The sequence below is a fragment of the Neophocaena asiaeorientalis genome, unplaced genomic scaffold (assembly GCF_003031525.2).
Source record: "Neophocaena asiaeorientalis asiaeorientalis breed wild unplaced genomic scaffold, Neophocaena_asiaeorientalis_V1.1 scaffold236, whole genome shotgun sequence".
NCBI lineage: Eukaryota > Metazoa > Chordata > Mammalia > Artiodactyla > Phocoenidae > Neophocaena > Neophocaena asiaeorientalis.
The window spans coordinates 1,012,484-1,027,166 of NW_020173418.1; the positions used below are offsets into that span (position 1 = coordinate 1,012,484).

Below are 14,683 nucleotides of genomic sequence, written 5' to 3' on the forward strand. Positions count from 1 at the left end.
GCCTCGCAGCGCTGGCGTCCGCCCAGGAGAACACTTCCGCGGGACGAGGCTGGCCCTTGTGGGCACTGCACCGCACACGCGAGTGCGCTCGGGAACCCAGCCCTGAGTCCCAGGCGCGCTCATCACCTCTTGTAGGCTGAGTGGTCATTCTTCACGCTGCACTTCATGTTCTTCAGCTCGTCCAGCACGGCAAACATGTTGATGAACTTGCCCAGGGTGATCAGGTAGGCTTCAGACACGAAGTCCTTCCTTCTCTCCGCGTGACACAGGCGCCTCACCTCCCCACAAAAACGCTCGATGGCGTTTCTCTGTGCAGAGGAAGCAGGGGCAGAAACGCGGCTTTCAGGGACGGGCCAACCCCAAGCCCAGCTCCAAGCACAGGGTCCAGAGTCACGTTACTCGCTGATGAAACACCCAACCAGGGGTGCATGTTTACAGCTCGGGTAAAGAGACATGTTTCTAGAAAGTGATTTCCACGAGCCTTTGCTCTGTAACGATCATCATCAACTTTGCACTTTGCCAACTATGTCCCCAAAGTAAAAGAATTTTGTTGATTATTCCAGCAAAGTTACTGAGCAAAATGCTCCAATAGAATGTCTGTAAAGCAGACTGCTTTAGCTTTTAGAGTTGAAAAAGGGGGTGGGAGGATTTCCACTTGACAATTTTTAAGGTAAGACAAAAATTCATCACCTAAGAAGTTCTATCTTCTCCCTTTGCTAAAGGATTCTGTAATAAAAACTTTCACACATTTCTAAACTATGTCTTTAAAAAAGCCAGCAAGTTCCTCCCGGTGGCCACTCTGCTTAACCCAAGGGCCAGAAGGAGCCAAGGCCAGGGCGAAGCCCACCAGAGTGGACAGTGGGGAGAAAACACCCCAAAACCAGATGAATCGAAAGTGTAAGCCTGTAAGCGTACTGACAGAAAGCAGTCTTCCTGCAGGAACTACAAATTCACTCTCGAGGGAAGAGAAGTGAAACCCAGAAGCAGCATTTATTCTGAAAGGGCCAGTAACGCTTTGGACTGTCTAAGGCTTAGTTCCCTTTGGTCTCAGAGCTATTGTGATTGCTTGAATTTGCACGCACTTTGTTTAGTTAGTAGATGGTGCCACCATCTCATTCCTCTGCTCTAAACCCCTAGGATTATGTCACTGCTTTACCTGGAAGTACATAAAATTCATCAGTTTTGTGACCTCAGGCTCAAGGACCTCCACGGTTTTCTCATAAATTTCCACTCTGTTAGGCTGTTCGTTACATTTCACCTGGGAGAAAACAAACATGACATACAGAGGCTTCAACCCTTAGAGGATGTGGGGAGTGCGCTGGGATGGAGCAGGCCAGAGGTGGGGCGGGGTCTGACTGGGCGGGGACGACTGGAAAGGATGAGGGCGTGGCCAGTGGGGCGGGTGGGGTCTGGCTGGGATGGGGCACCTGCGGGATGGCCCGAGAGCAGCTCCTCCAGGTGTACAGCATGACGGCATACTCTTGGCCTTCCTCCAGCATCTCGTTCTGCAAGGGTACACGGGGCAAATCAAAGGCAAGCAAAACAGTCATAAAAAAGGAGATGCCAAATCGCCAACAGCTAGAGCCATAAACCATGGTGACCATGGTGGAGAGGCCAGGAGGACCCTCCCTTTGAGGGACAGAAAAGCACCAGGACCTGTGTGCCAAGAGACAGCTGCTAAGATACTGGTGACACTGCAGACCACCCCAAACACCCCCATGGCTTCTGCAGGCTGAAGAGGGGTATCAGCGACATGCAGCCACCTCTGCCCAGGGGCAGCACAGCCCAGGGAACCTGCCGTAGCCGCCACACCTCAGCTCCACTCAGCCCCAAGCTGCCTACTGACAGTGCAGATCTGAAGCTGGGGACATGGGAAGCGTGCAGTGCAGCTGAACGCACACGGGGTCCTCACAGCCGCTCCAGCAAGCCACACAGAGCCTCCTGGCCCCGAAGGAAGACTAACACACTCTGCTGTCCCCAGGGCAGGGAGGGAAAGCACTTAAAATCCAGGGAGAGTATCCAAGGGAAGAGGACTGCCATCATTTCAAAACTGCTTTCGTGTCTACTCCTTCTTTCACGTTACTTCCTTTGGTAAAAATGGCAAAAATTGCACAGATGTCCTTGAAAAATGTTGACTACAGTTTGGTAATGTTTTTAAGATGCTTTAAAATGCTCACAACCTTTGACCTAGTAACTTCACTTCTACAAATCTAGCCAGTGAGAATAATGATGTATTTAGGAAGATGCTCATCACAGCATTTTTTACTAGAAGAAATGAAAGCAAACTAAGTAAACATAGTTAAATTTTGCAAATTAGTAAAAATTTTGAACACTTAAAAAATGGACTAGACAGCCATTAAAAATTACTTCATCTGGTGCGTTTTAATGACATGTTAAAATGTTCATGAAATCATTAAAATACATAATTATAATAACAATGCAATTCATTTATGCAATCTAAATCCCATATGGGTGTGTACCTGGTATGCTTGAGTACAAGTATAAAAGAGGGAGAATGGGTTCCCTCAAAATGCTGACAAAGGTTTTCTCTGGGCCACAGAAGCCAGGTTTTCAGAAAGAGCATATATTGTCCTTATAATTTAAAAAAAAAAAAAAGGTGCTTTAAAAAAACATAAAACACTTCATTCACTTTCTTCTCTTCTTCCTCACTATGTATCCTATCAGGATAATACCAAAGTGACATTTGCTATTCAGACATGCCATCCCCCCAGAGGAAACTGCGCAGAGTTACCATGCTAGAATGGACGGTCGCTTGTTCAATGTATCTTGCAATGCCAGTGACAAATGCATTTCTGTCTTCAAAATTGGTGTTGAAATTTGGCTGCAAGAAAGAGGAAAACCATCAAGCGGAGGTCAGCACACAGGCCACGCATCCCACGGCTGCCCAGCACCCACCTGGTAGAGCAGTGAGGATGGCGGGGGCTCGATGCAGGGCTGCTGGTCGGGCAGAGGCAGCTCTTCCAACAGGTCCACGTTGGACAGCGCATCCTCCAGCGTCACCTGGGCTGCCATCCTGCCCTGGGACAAAACAGAGTCCCCCCAGGCCATGAGGAAGGGCAGGGGCACCCTGCCAATCCTTCCAGGGTGGGGTGCTTAGCACCCTGCTCCCCGGTGCCCTCTCCTCAGGGAGCTGGGGATGGTGGAGGGGTCTCGGCCCATCCCTGGGGTCTGGCATCTCTCTCTAGGCTCACCAGCAGGGGAGTCACAACACAGCCTCCACTGGTCGTGGAGTAGGGCGCATGGGCCAAAACACGTGCCATCACCCCCTGCCACCTTACCACCTCAGGGCCACCATCCTGGAGGGCTCTCCGTGAGGGACTGGCAACCCCTCACTGAGCTGGAGGTGGGAACAGCTCCTCCAGTACCATGTCTGCCTCCAGGGGCCGATGGTGCTTCCCTGCCAGTGGCGTTTCCCAGGTGCGTCCTCCAAGCAGGGCCACACAATAGGGACAGAGATGGATGAGGCCAGAGCCCTGCCTCCAGGAATACAGGGCAGCCTGCAGCGCCCAATGAGGTGAGGGCCGGCGGCCAAGGGGAGGAAATAGGGAAGGACTATTGGCAGAGGCCTGAGAGCCTGGACTCTGCAGCTGCCAGACAGAAGCACAGCAACAGAGACGGACTTCAGCTGCCACGGCTACGCCAGCTCCAGGAGAGAGGAGTCAGCTCACTCCAGCTTGCCTCCGCTGAGTGCTGCTGTGACCCTGGACAGGACTCAGGGACGAGCTCTGACTCCAGACGGGCACACCAAGCAGCTCCGCCCCTGGCGGGATCCTGGGGTAGCTCTGACCTCAGACAGGTTGCGTGGGGCAGCTACATGGGAAGCTACGTTCATTCTGAGATGGAAAGAGCAGCAAGCGGGCTGGACAAGAACACTGAAGGAAGAAGCACCCAGTTGCTCCACCTATAGCAACTGGGCCCCAGGCAAGGCACGGGCGTGGAAGTGTGCGGCAGGGCAGGCTTCCAAAGCCCAGACATACTGGTTAGAGGACCAACAAGGGAACCCCAGGCCCCTGGAAAGCCCCAAGGCCAGTGTGGAGAGGAAGAAGCTTGGAAGAGCAAGCCCCCAAAGTTGCTCATGAATGTCAGGCCCACCCCCAAGCTGCGTGGATCTGATCCTGACACCCCAAGCCCTGAGACCACGGCCAGGTCCCAGACAGCCACAGGAGGCACACACAGGCCAAATCCAATGGCACGGCTGAGGCTCCAAAGAACTGACACGGAGCCATAACCCAGAGAGGGCAGGTCAGAACTGCACCTAAATCAAACGAGGTTGTTTGCCTCGTTTGGAAACGGAAATGGAAACACCGACATTTTCCTAGGATTTAAACAAGACCCAGAGTCTCATACTATAATATCCAAAATGTCCAGCTGCAATCCAAACTACTCAGCAAAGAACCAGTAGTGTCTTAACCCCTGTTGGAAAAGATGAGCAACAGATACCAATACCAAAATAACAGATGCTACAACTATCTACCAGACTTAAAGCACCTACTATAAAAATGCTCTAAACAAACATAGCACTCCTGAACTGAACAAAAAAACTGAAAGACAGCAAATAAATAAATAAAGATATAAAGAACCAAATGGAAATTCAGAACTAAAAAATACAATACTGAAATTTTAAAAACTCCCCATATGAGCTTAAAAGCAGAGGAAAGATTCAGTGAACTTGAAGACAGAGCAATGGAAATGATCTAATCTGAATGACAGAGAGAAAAAAGACTGAAAAGAATGAAGAGCTTTTAGGACCTTTGGGACAAGAGAAAAAGTCTAACAGTCTCATCAGAGTGCAAGAAAGAGAGCAAAGTGGGCATGGCTGGAAAAACAGCTGAAAACATGACTGAAAACTTTGCAAATGTGGCAAAACTTTGATCTGCAGATTCAAGAAGCTCAACAGACCCCAAACAAGATAAACTAAAGAAATCCCTACCCAGACACATCACAGTCACACTGCTGAAAAATAGACAATGAAAAAAATATCTTAAAAAGAGCCCGAGAAAAGTGGCTCATGACCTAGAGACCACGTTTGACCTCTCCCCAGAAACCAGGGGGACCTAAAGAAGTAGAAGACACTTTTTAGGTTGAAAAAGAAGTGTCATGAAGATGAAATAAGGACATTATCAGATGAAGGAAAATCAAAAGGATTCATAGACAGCAGGTGAACATAAGTTCAGAAGGAAATGATACCAGAAGGAAACTTGGGACATAAAAAGCAAAAGCAAGAGAAAGGGTAAACAGTGAGTAAACAGAGTAGACAGCTTCCTCTAGAGGTCTTTAAAAGATGTTTGGTGGCTGAAAGCAAAAATGAAAATATTGTCTGATGGATTATTCAGTGTATAGAAACGTAGTATATAAGAGAACTATGGGGCTTCCCTGGTGGCGCAGTGGTTGGGGGCCTGCCTGCCGATGCAGGGGACACGGGTTCGTGCCTCGGTCTGGGAAGATCCCACATGCCGCGGAGCGGCTGGGCCCGTGAGCCATGGCCGCTGAGCCTGCGCGTCCGGAGCCTGTGCTCCGCAATGGGAGAGGCCACAACAGTGAGAGGCCCGCGCACCGCCAAAAAAAAGAAGAGCCTCGAGGCTTCCCTGGTGACGCAGTGGTTAGGAGTCCACCTGCCAATGCAGGGCACACGGGTTCGAGCCCTGGTCCAGGAAGATTCCCACATGCTGCAGAGCAACTGGGCCCGTGCGCTACAGCTGCTGAGTCTGCTCTGTAGAGCCTGCGAACCACAACTACCGAAGCCCGCGGGCCTAGAGCCTATGCTCTGCAGCAAGAGAAGCCACCACAATGAGAGGCCCGCGCACCGCAACGGGGAGTAGCCCCTGCTCGCCACAACTGGAGAGGGCCCGCACGCAGCAACAAAGACCCAGTGCGGCCAAAAATAAAATAAATTAAAAAAAAAAATGAGCCTCTAGGGCTTCCCTGGTGGCGCAGTGGTTAAGAATCCACCTGCCAATGCAGGGGACACGGGTTCGTGCCCTGGTCCAGGAGGATCCCACATACCGTGGAGCAGCTGGGCCCATGAGCCATGGCCGCTGAGCCTGCGCGTCCGGAACCTGTGCTCCGCAATGGGAGAGGGCACAACAGTGAGAGGCCCGCGTACCACAAAAAAACAAAAACAAAAACATAATGACATAGGTAGGCTGACAGTAAAAGGGGGAAAGAGAAACTGTGCAAGAAAAGGAAGCTGGACTACTTGAGTGTCAGACAAAGCCAACTTCAGAGCAGGAAGTTACCAGGGATAAAGATGGGGCTGCATAACGACAGAAGGTCATTCAGCAAGGAGACAGAACCACGCTCAGGGTGGATGCACTAACAAGAGAGTGCAAACCAGGCAAACGCTGATGGCACCGAAAGGAGAAGTAACTCCACCCTGGAGACAACAACAGCTCTCAGCCAGCAACAGGAGATCAGCAGGACACACAGGACAGACACCAAGGGAGCCACGGGGCCTGACGGCGGTTCACAGAACACCCCTCCCGACAGCACGGTGCTAACTACGAATTTTAAATGTAGCAGATATTTTTCAAAATAATGAAAACTTTTTCCTTCCATTACCAACTTCCTTCTATCATCACAACTTCCTGTTCCACATGCTCAAGAAAAGACACACGCCCAGGACAGGGGATGCATAGCGCCACGTCCTCAACCTGGTCACTGCCTTGCAGAGCCAGTGCGGGGCCCCAGTGGTGCCCACACACAGCACCTCAAAGCTGTTGGCCTCCAAGGGGCCAGGCTGCCCCGCAATGATCTTGCAGCCCCTCAGGGCTGCTTGGCCTCACCTCTGTGCCTCCCACCCCCGCGGGTCAACGAGAAAAACTGGTCGGGCCAACCACCCTGGGACAGCCACACAGCTCACATGACAGGCCGCCCTGGCTGTCTGCCCAGTGCCTGCGGGACGCCCTCCCTCCCCCACCTCTGCCCAGGACAGTCCAGGAGAACCCAGGTACGGAACTGGTGCAGGAGGGTTGCAGAAAGCCTCTGTGACACACTTGAGTCACATCCTAGGAAAAATGTCAAATGTTCGACTTATTTCCAATCAATGTGTAAGGATATTTTTCTTTGTTGTGTTTTATATATACAGTGGAATATTATCTGGTCTTAATAAGGAAGGAAATTCTGACACATGCTACAACATGAATGAACCCTGAAGACACGCTAAGAGAAATAAGCTAGTCACAGACAAATACTGCACGATTCCACTCACATGAGAGGAGCTAAATTCACAGAAGGAAAGTAAAACGGTGGTTACCAAGGGGTGGGAGGGGCGGGGACTGGGGAGTTACTGTCTAATGGGCATAGAGTTCCAGTTCGGGAAGATGGGGAAAGTTCTGGAGATGGACGGTGGTGATGGCTGCACAACAGTGTGAACGTTTCAAATGGCAAATTTTATATGTTATGTATATTTTACTACAATTAAAAAATTAGGAGTGGGCTTCTCTGGTGGCGCAGTGGTTGAGAGTCTGCCTGCTGACGCAGGGGACACGGGTTCGTGCCCCGGTCCGGGAAGATCCCACATGCCGCGAAGCGGCTGGGCCCATGAGCCATGGCCGCTGAGCCTGCGTGTCCGGAGCCTGTGCTCCGCAACGGGAGAGGCCACAACAGTGAGAGGCCCGCGTACAGCAAAAAAAAAAAAAATAGGAGCAAAAAATTAGCAATATTTATTGTAGATAAATCAGAAAATACAGAAAGGTAAAAGAAATTATCCATAATCCCCTGATTTCTCACAGAAACAAGATGATAGAAGCTGTTTTGTAAGCTACTTTTCCCTTCCAACTTCCAAAAAACGTTGACGTTGTTGAACATTCTTTCATAGCATCTTTTAAGCTTCATGTGGACTACGGGTCAAGGCCCTGTCGTCACTCACAGAGGCTCTCTCTTATTTGCTCCATTTTCCTCCCCATGTTTTTCGGTCAGGAACACCCCCTACAAACACCCAATTCCAGGGCCACGGGCACCCCCGCGACTCTCCAACCTGTGCATCTTCCAGAAATGCACGTCTGCCCGGCCTCTGCCTCACCTGTTGAGGAAACTTGAAACTGCCAGTTCCGAGTTCAAGTCCTCAGTCTCCATCTCGCCTTCGTCTTTGACAGCTCAGAATTCCCTTTAAATCCATTTACTTTTCTCTATCTCTAACGGCCGCCCCTCATCAGGGGTGGCCCACGCTCCCTCCCTGTGCCTGCTGCCACCCAGACCCAGAGCCTCGCCGGCCCCTCCTCCCAGCCTCACGTCGGGCCCACTGGGGTTCCTTCCCAGCACGACACAGGGGCCTTGTGTGTCTGGTCACTGCAAGGCCCTGGGACAGAGCCTCAACTACATCTGAAGGACCCACATGCCTTTGCAGCGGGCTTCCACTGGTGCCAAAGCCCAAGAGCATAACTAAAGTAACACATTTGGAACGCACTCAAACCTGCCCGTGCTGCCATGCAGGAGCTTACGGTTTAACAACTTGATTACATTTCTGTCTCCTCTGGCTCAGCTCAAAGGAGCTCATACGGCTCCACAGCTTGGGGCCTGGTCACAGCAGGGTGGCATGTGACCACAGGCACAGAGGGGAGGCCACGTGAGGACACGGCGAGAAGGCGGCCGTCTGCAAGCCAAGGAGAGGCGCCTCGGAGGGAAGCAGCCCTGCCGACACCTTGATCTCAGACTTCCAGCCTCCAGCACTGTGAGGGAGTCTGCCTAAGCTGCCCAGACTAACACAGCCAAGGTCAGGTAGAGCAGAATCTCCCAGACAGGGTCCCTACACCCTTCTGCTGACTGGCCACGAAAACCATCCCCGTGCTGGTGTTTTTTCTGATCATAAAACAAGACAGGCTCGATGCAGAAAAAGACTGCTGAGAGCAAAAACCAGCTGACCCACTCGGGCCTCAGTCTGAAAGTACCAGCATCAGCACTTCTGGTCTGTGACCCACCCCCCAACACCCATCCTTCCTCCCCCTGGGGGTGAAACAACTGCAAACAGACGTTGTCCACCCAACAACATAAAAGCCAGGCTTTTTCTTCCTTGACTGATTCCTTTCAGCAGCAGTTCCTAACCCTGTTTCTGATCCCTACGGCTTGTCAAGTTATAAAAATGAATTTAAATATGTCAGCGGAACTGCCTTTTAACAAGCTATGAACAAATTTATTTTGCAAGTTTACGTGTTTTTAAAATAAAGATTTCAAAAAAGGACACACTGGGACTTCCCTGGCGGTCCAGTGGTTAAGACTCTGCGCTCCCACTGCAGGGGGCACGGGTTCAATCCCTGGTAGGGGGAACTAAGATCCTGTATGCCGCACGGTGTAGCCAAAAAAAAAAAGACATGCTGATCTCACTTTGCTGCTGCTGGAGTGTCCCTGACTAAGGGATCCCCAGGGCTCAGGGGACACGCGTACTCTGGACAGTTCCTCAGCAACTTCCCCACAGGTAGGGTGGGCGAGCGGAAAGCCAGAGCTCTGAGCTGGTAGCACTTCACCCGCCCTGTGTACCACCACCCACCCTGCTTGTTCCTTTAACGGGCAGTGTCCTGGGGCCCCATGGCAGGGCCCTAGCACTCAGACGGTGTGCCCACGCCTGTGAGCTGGAGAGGTGGAGTGTGGGCAAGCTTCCCTGGTAGGGCCGAGATGCAGGGATGCTGTGCTGTGACACACCGCAACACTCACAGCCAGTGAGACCCCAGGGCCCAGCTGCTTCCTCCTCCTATGCTCCCCGCCCCCTGCCCTTGGGCGAGGGGCTCCCAGGGCCCAGGGGCCTCTTCTGACTCAGCTGACACACCATCCTGCAACCGAAACTCAGGCTCAGTTCTGTGCAGGGCAGGGTCTTTGAAATCCTGCCTCCATAAGGGGACCTCGCCTCTCCTGCCATGACATGGACCCCTGCATGGAGGGGCACCCAACCCCACTCCACCCAGGACCAGCACCTAGACAATGCTTCTGGCGTAGCTCACAAGCAGAGCGAGCTGGGCGCACTCTTCGTGGACTTGGAGCCGATGTGTGACCAGAGCTAAGGCCCAAGGAAGACACCCTTTGAACCTCAGGTGGCCACCACAGGCAGGCATCAGAGAACCCCAAGTGGGCTCAGGGGACCACAGATGGGGGTCAGGCAACCTCAGGTGGGCAGGAGGTCAAGGTTCCCAGTGCCGGGCTAGAGAACCCACGGCTGCTGCCCCCCTTTCTCCCCAACGTGGCACCATCCACCCCTCAGCCTAGATCACCCTATAACTTCCCAACAAGTCATCCGCACAGTCACCCTCAGGGTGGGGTCGTCACACTCTGACAGATGATCAGGGCAATGCACAGAGCCACACAGCCACAGAGCAGGGCAGAGCCAACGTGACCCCAGCGCCAGGCGCCGTGTGCACCTGGGCCAAGGACACAGGCAGATTACAGCGGTAGAGAAGCCGGCCAGGCCTGAGGGCAGGAGAGGGGCAGCGAGAGGCCGAACCCCAGAGCAGCTGTTGGGGTCGAGAGAACAGCGCTGGGAATGGGGAAGGGCTGCGGTGAACAGCCCAGGGAGAAGGTAGGCTGGTTTCTGTGAATCACAGCAGCCACCACACACTTCAAAACCGAGAACAGCAGATAACAGGACTTTTGTTGTTGAATGAGCATATGATCTGATCGTTTTCCCTGTTTCTGTGCAGGACGAAAGGGAAGCCTCCTCTGTTTGCTGGCAATTCAGTTAAAAGGTAATAATAGACAACGAGTCCTTACATAATTCAACAATTTTAAAAAATAAAAAAAGAACACTTAGGCTAGGCTGCAGAGAATTAATAGAAATTAAAGCGGAGAGACTAATTTTTCAACCTGGTAGCATGGGTGGCACCAAGAGATTAAAAGGAAAAGAGAAAAAAAGTATGTGTGTGTGTGTGTGTTTGTTTTCAATAACCCAAGATCACTGGGAGAACACAGGCTCCCCATCAGAACACTGGCTGCAGAGACAAGATGAAACAAAAGCGCAAGACAAGAAAGGTACCTTAGGAGACAGACATCAAAGGTGAGGCGCAAGGACATACGGTGGGGGTAGTGAGGAGGGGCGCCCTCAGGAGTCCACGGTCCAGACTCCCTGTGAAGGCCCCAGAGAGTGCAGTGTCCGGAGGCGTCCACTCCTGAAGGGTCCAGGCCTGGTTCAGACCCTTGATGCACCTCTGCCAACCACACACAAGGCCTCCTCCAGGCCCAGACAACCTCAGTCCGCACTGCCTGTGGGGACCAGCCTGGTACAGGACATGGGCCACGGAGGGGGGCCTTGTGTTTTGCCAGATTAGAGGATAAACTTCTATCACCGTGGAGATGTATTTATTTTCTATGACCATCTATACCTCTAGTACTGCTCTGGAAACAAAAAATAGCTAAAACATTTTCTGGCTGAATAACTTGCATGTATTTGGAAGAGAATATTCATCTATCAGCGGTTAAGGTAAAAACAAAGAGCAAGAATAAATAAATAGCAAAAAGGAATAAATAAATAGCAAAAAGGGTGGAGCCCAGTGGTGAAGGGACATCAGCTCGAGGAGGGTGACCATTTAGAAGGCTGGGTTAAAAACACTAAGAGAAACAGCTCAGAACAAGCAGTTAAGCAAGCAAACTCGGTTTCTGGTTACTTCTGTTCCCAAAAGCAGCTGAATTTAAATCTTCCACAAATGAAGCATTTAAATCCAACTGGTCTTACACACCCATAAAAGAACTTGGCACATAGTTTCAGAGAACCTATCACTTTCGTCAAGGCAAGGTCTTAATTTACTGTCCATGAAAACAGAAATGCAATGAAAACTGTTACACTAGGTATGTGCCTATTAATAAACAGTAGGCTTCCAGGGGCTGGGAACCAGACTGGGGGTGGGGGTAGGATGTGGACCCAGCTCATAAATGGGACTAAAAATTGACCCTGAGGCCCTGGAGGGTCAGGCAGCAGGAGCTGGCAACTGGATGCCCCAAGAAAGGGCTGAAGCAGGGGGATGCCAACCCATGGGCCAGGAACTGGAGACCAGGGGGCATGCTGGGCCAGACAGACAGGGCAGGGCGGGCAGGAGGCTGTGTGAGCGCCATACAAAGGTAGGGAGGGCGTCCAGCACAGACGGGGCCCGGGGTCAGACGCAAAGCTAAGTGAGGGTGCATCCCAGCCAAGAGCCAGCAAGCAGGCATTCTGCACAGACCCGGTAAGCTTTAAAATAGAACTGCCAAGGCAGCTCGACACCAAGGTTGCAAAACATGGCAAAACCACAGGAGGGAAAATGCAGAACTCATGGTTCAGATGCCCATTCAGATGTCCTGACTGTGGCACCACAGTGACAGCACTGCCTGTGTGTCGATGCCACCCTTCAAGCCCACGTGACCTGAGCCACGAGGGTGTTTTTTCTGGGAAGAGGGTCTCCTCAGCATCTCCAAACTTGTAATATTTTTTACTTTACAACTAGACAGTATTTCACTTGTCAAACCCCACAGCATAACCAAACCACAACAAACTACGAAATGTTTCTGCTAACATGCACAGGACGCACATTGATTTTCTTCCTCTTCTATATATACAAATAACAGTACTTCCCAGAAAAGTACAAACATCCAATTTTTTGTGCAATCTGTTCACATGTAAAATAAATCATCTGAGGAAGAGAAGCATACTTTATTCAACTGTGCCTTTCTCTCTGGCATTTTAAAACAACACGTTTTTCCAACTCCAGCCTCTTTCCCCAGATCAAGTGGGGTGGAGAGAGAGAATGGGGCTGCTATGATCTCTAGGCAAAAACTTCAAAATTAAAAAGCAAACACCATCTTCTGCCCAGCTTTACTACTGAAGAAATGCAAACTGCACAAAAATTTTAAATTCCATTCTCGAAAGCAGCACTGGTCTCTTCTGCAATTACCTCAAAACAATTTTGCTGCATCAACAGAAAAACAAAAATCGAGTTTGCTTGAAAATCAAGACAATAGGTGAAGTCTGAGACAGAGCCCGCAGAGGAGTCTTGAGCCTGTCAGCCCCTCCCTCCTGACACTACTCTCCCGTGCCCTCAGCCTCAGTCTGCAGACCTGGGACAGGGTCTTCCCAAGACACAGCGGTGTCTCTGCCTCCTGAACGCCTCCTCCCCGGGCGGCCTGCCCGACCTCTTCCCAACCCAGAGCTCCTATGCCGCCCTCAAGCCTGCCACGCTCCTTTTTCATTCCTTTTAAACTAGGACTCTGATCCTGTTGCTCTCCTGCTTATATGCTTACAGCTGTGGTTCTCAAACCATGTTCCCTGGAACTCCGGGGTGCCCCACGATGGCAAGGCAGAGTAGCCCCGTGTTTATCTATTTTACGAACTGGGATGCCTCCTGAGATTTGTATGAAAAATGAACCTGATGCAAATATAAATCAATCAACAAAAGACGGACATGGACCTAGGAGGCCAGAGTAAATTCTCAATCCCTCGCAGTGTGCAGCGCCCACACGGGCCCAGCCTGACACCTCTGCGCTGCGCCCTGCCACTCCCGCCACCCCCAGCGGGTCCCTGGGGAACGGAAATGCTCCACAGCTGCGGCGGCCACACACCAAGCACACAGGTGAGCCCCACAGAGCTGGACGCACTGCTGTGGGATGGAGGTTGGGACGGGGTGGGTTCTCCTGGGGCGGCGGGGGGGGCTTGTTTTCCCCCAAGGTCTGGGATCCCTCTGGTCTACTAATGCCTGACCATTTCTTTGTGACTCCGGTGGTCTTCATCTTTCACACAGAATCCAGTGCATGTTTAAGACACGAGGGGAGATGACAGTAGCAGCTCAGTGTGTTCCTTCTAGGATGGAGCCAAGCTCGGCGGCCTCTGGCACTGGGGGGTGGTCACACCATGGAGAGGGTGCCACCAATCTCCCGACTAGGCTGGGGGCTCTCCATCCACCGTGACACCGGGGCCGCTTCCTGCCCAGAAAGAGGGAGAGTGAGCCTGCATACAGGCCTGCCAGGGGCGGACACTTCCCCAGCTCACCGCAGGGAAGGCCTGGGCCCCCGCACACAGACCTAGACGCTGCCTGCCCAGGCTCCATCACCAGCGCCACTCCATACCGGAAGGTGGCCTCATCCTTGCTTACACAGCCTCATAAATGCTCACCAAGAACTCCGACCCAGCAGTCCTTCTAAGCCTTCCCTTCACGTGAGCCTTTTAACAAATTTTTACCTTCTAGAGAAAAGCCTAAGATGACCGTATCTGGGCAGAAAGGTCCAGTATAATCGGTCCTCTGTATCCACAGATGCAAAACCTGGGGATATGGTAGACTGACTGTATTCATGGTACAACTTCCATCTCATATAAGTGACTTGAGCATCTGTGGATTTTGGTATCCACGGGAGCTCCTGGAACCAACTCCCGGCGGATAGCTAGGGACGACGGTGTTTCCAGATGACTTCCTCGGCAGCACATCCCAGGAGGGGATTCTTAAATCGCATGAATGTCTTCACAGCTGCAGGAGATGATCCATCAATCCCACTTCTGGCCATTTATCCAAAGGAAACAAAATCACTAATTCAAAAAGATATCTGCACCCCATATTCACTGTAGTATTATTTACAGTAGCCAAGACATGTATTATGCTAAGTGAAATAAGTTAGGCACAGCAAGACAAATACTGTATTATCTCACTTGTATGTGGAATCTTAAAAAGAAAGGGAGGAAGGAAGGAAGGCAGGGAGGGAGGGATGGGAGGCAGGGAGGGAGGGA

General features: G+C 51.5%; 1 protein-coding gene across 2 annotated transcripts in view; it reads right to left on the reverse strand.

Moving 5' to 3' along the window:
- CYFIP1 (cytoplasmic FMR1 interacting protein 1) overlaps nt 1-14,683 on the reverse strand; it is a 94,216-nt gene that overhangs the window by 63,844 nt on the left and 15,689 nt on the right. For both annotated transcript variants that reach the window (XM_024747278.1, XM_024747277.1), the window contains exons 2-6: nt 2,917-3,039; nt 2,753-2,842; nt 1,428-1,505; nt 1,157-1,258; nt 127-308 (exon numbers count right to left, since the gene is read on the reverse strand). In XM_024747278.1, coding sequence (XP_024603046.1) covers nt 127-308; nt 1,157-1,258; nt 1,428-1,505; nt 2,753-2,842; nt 2,917-3,033 — 569 coding nt within the window. In that variant the 5' untranslated portion in view covers nt 3,034-3,039. The remainder of the gene's footprint in view (nt 1-126; nt 309-1,156; nt 1,259-1,427; nt 1,506-2,752; nt 2,843-2,916; nt 3,040-14,683) is intronic.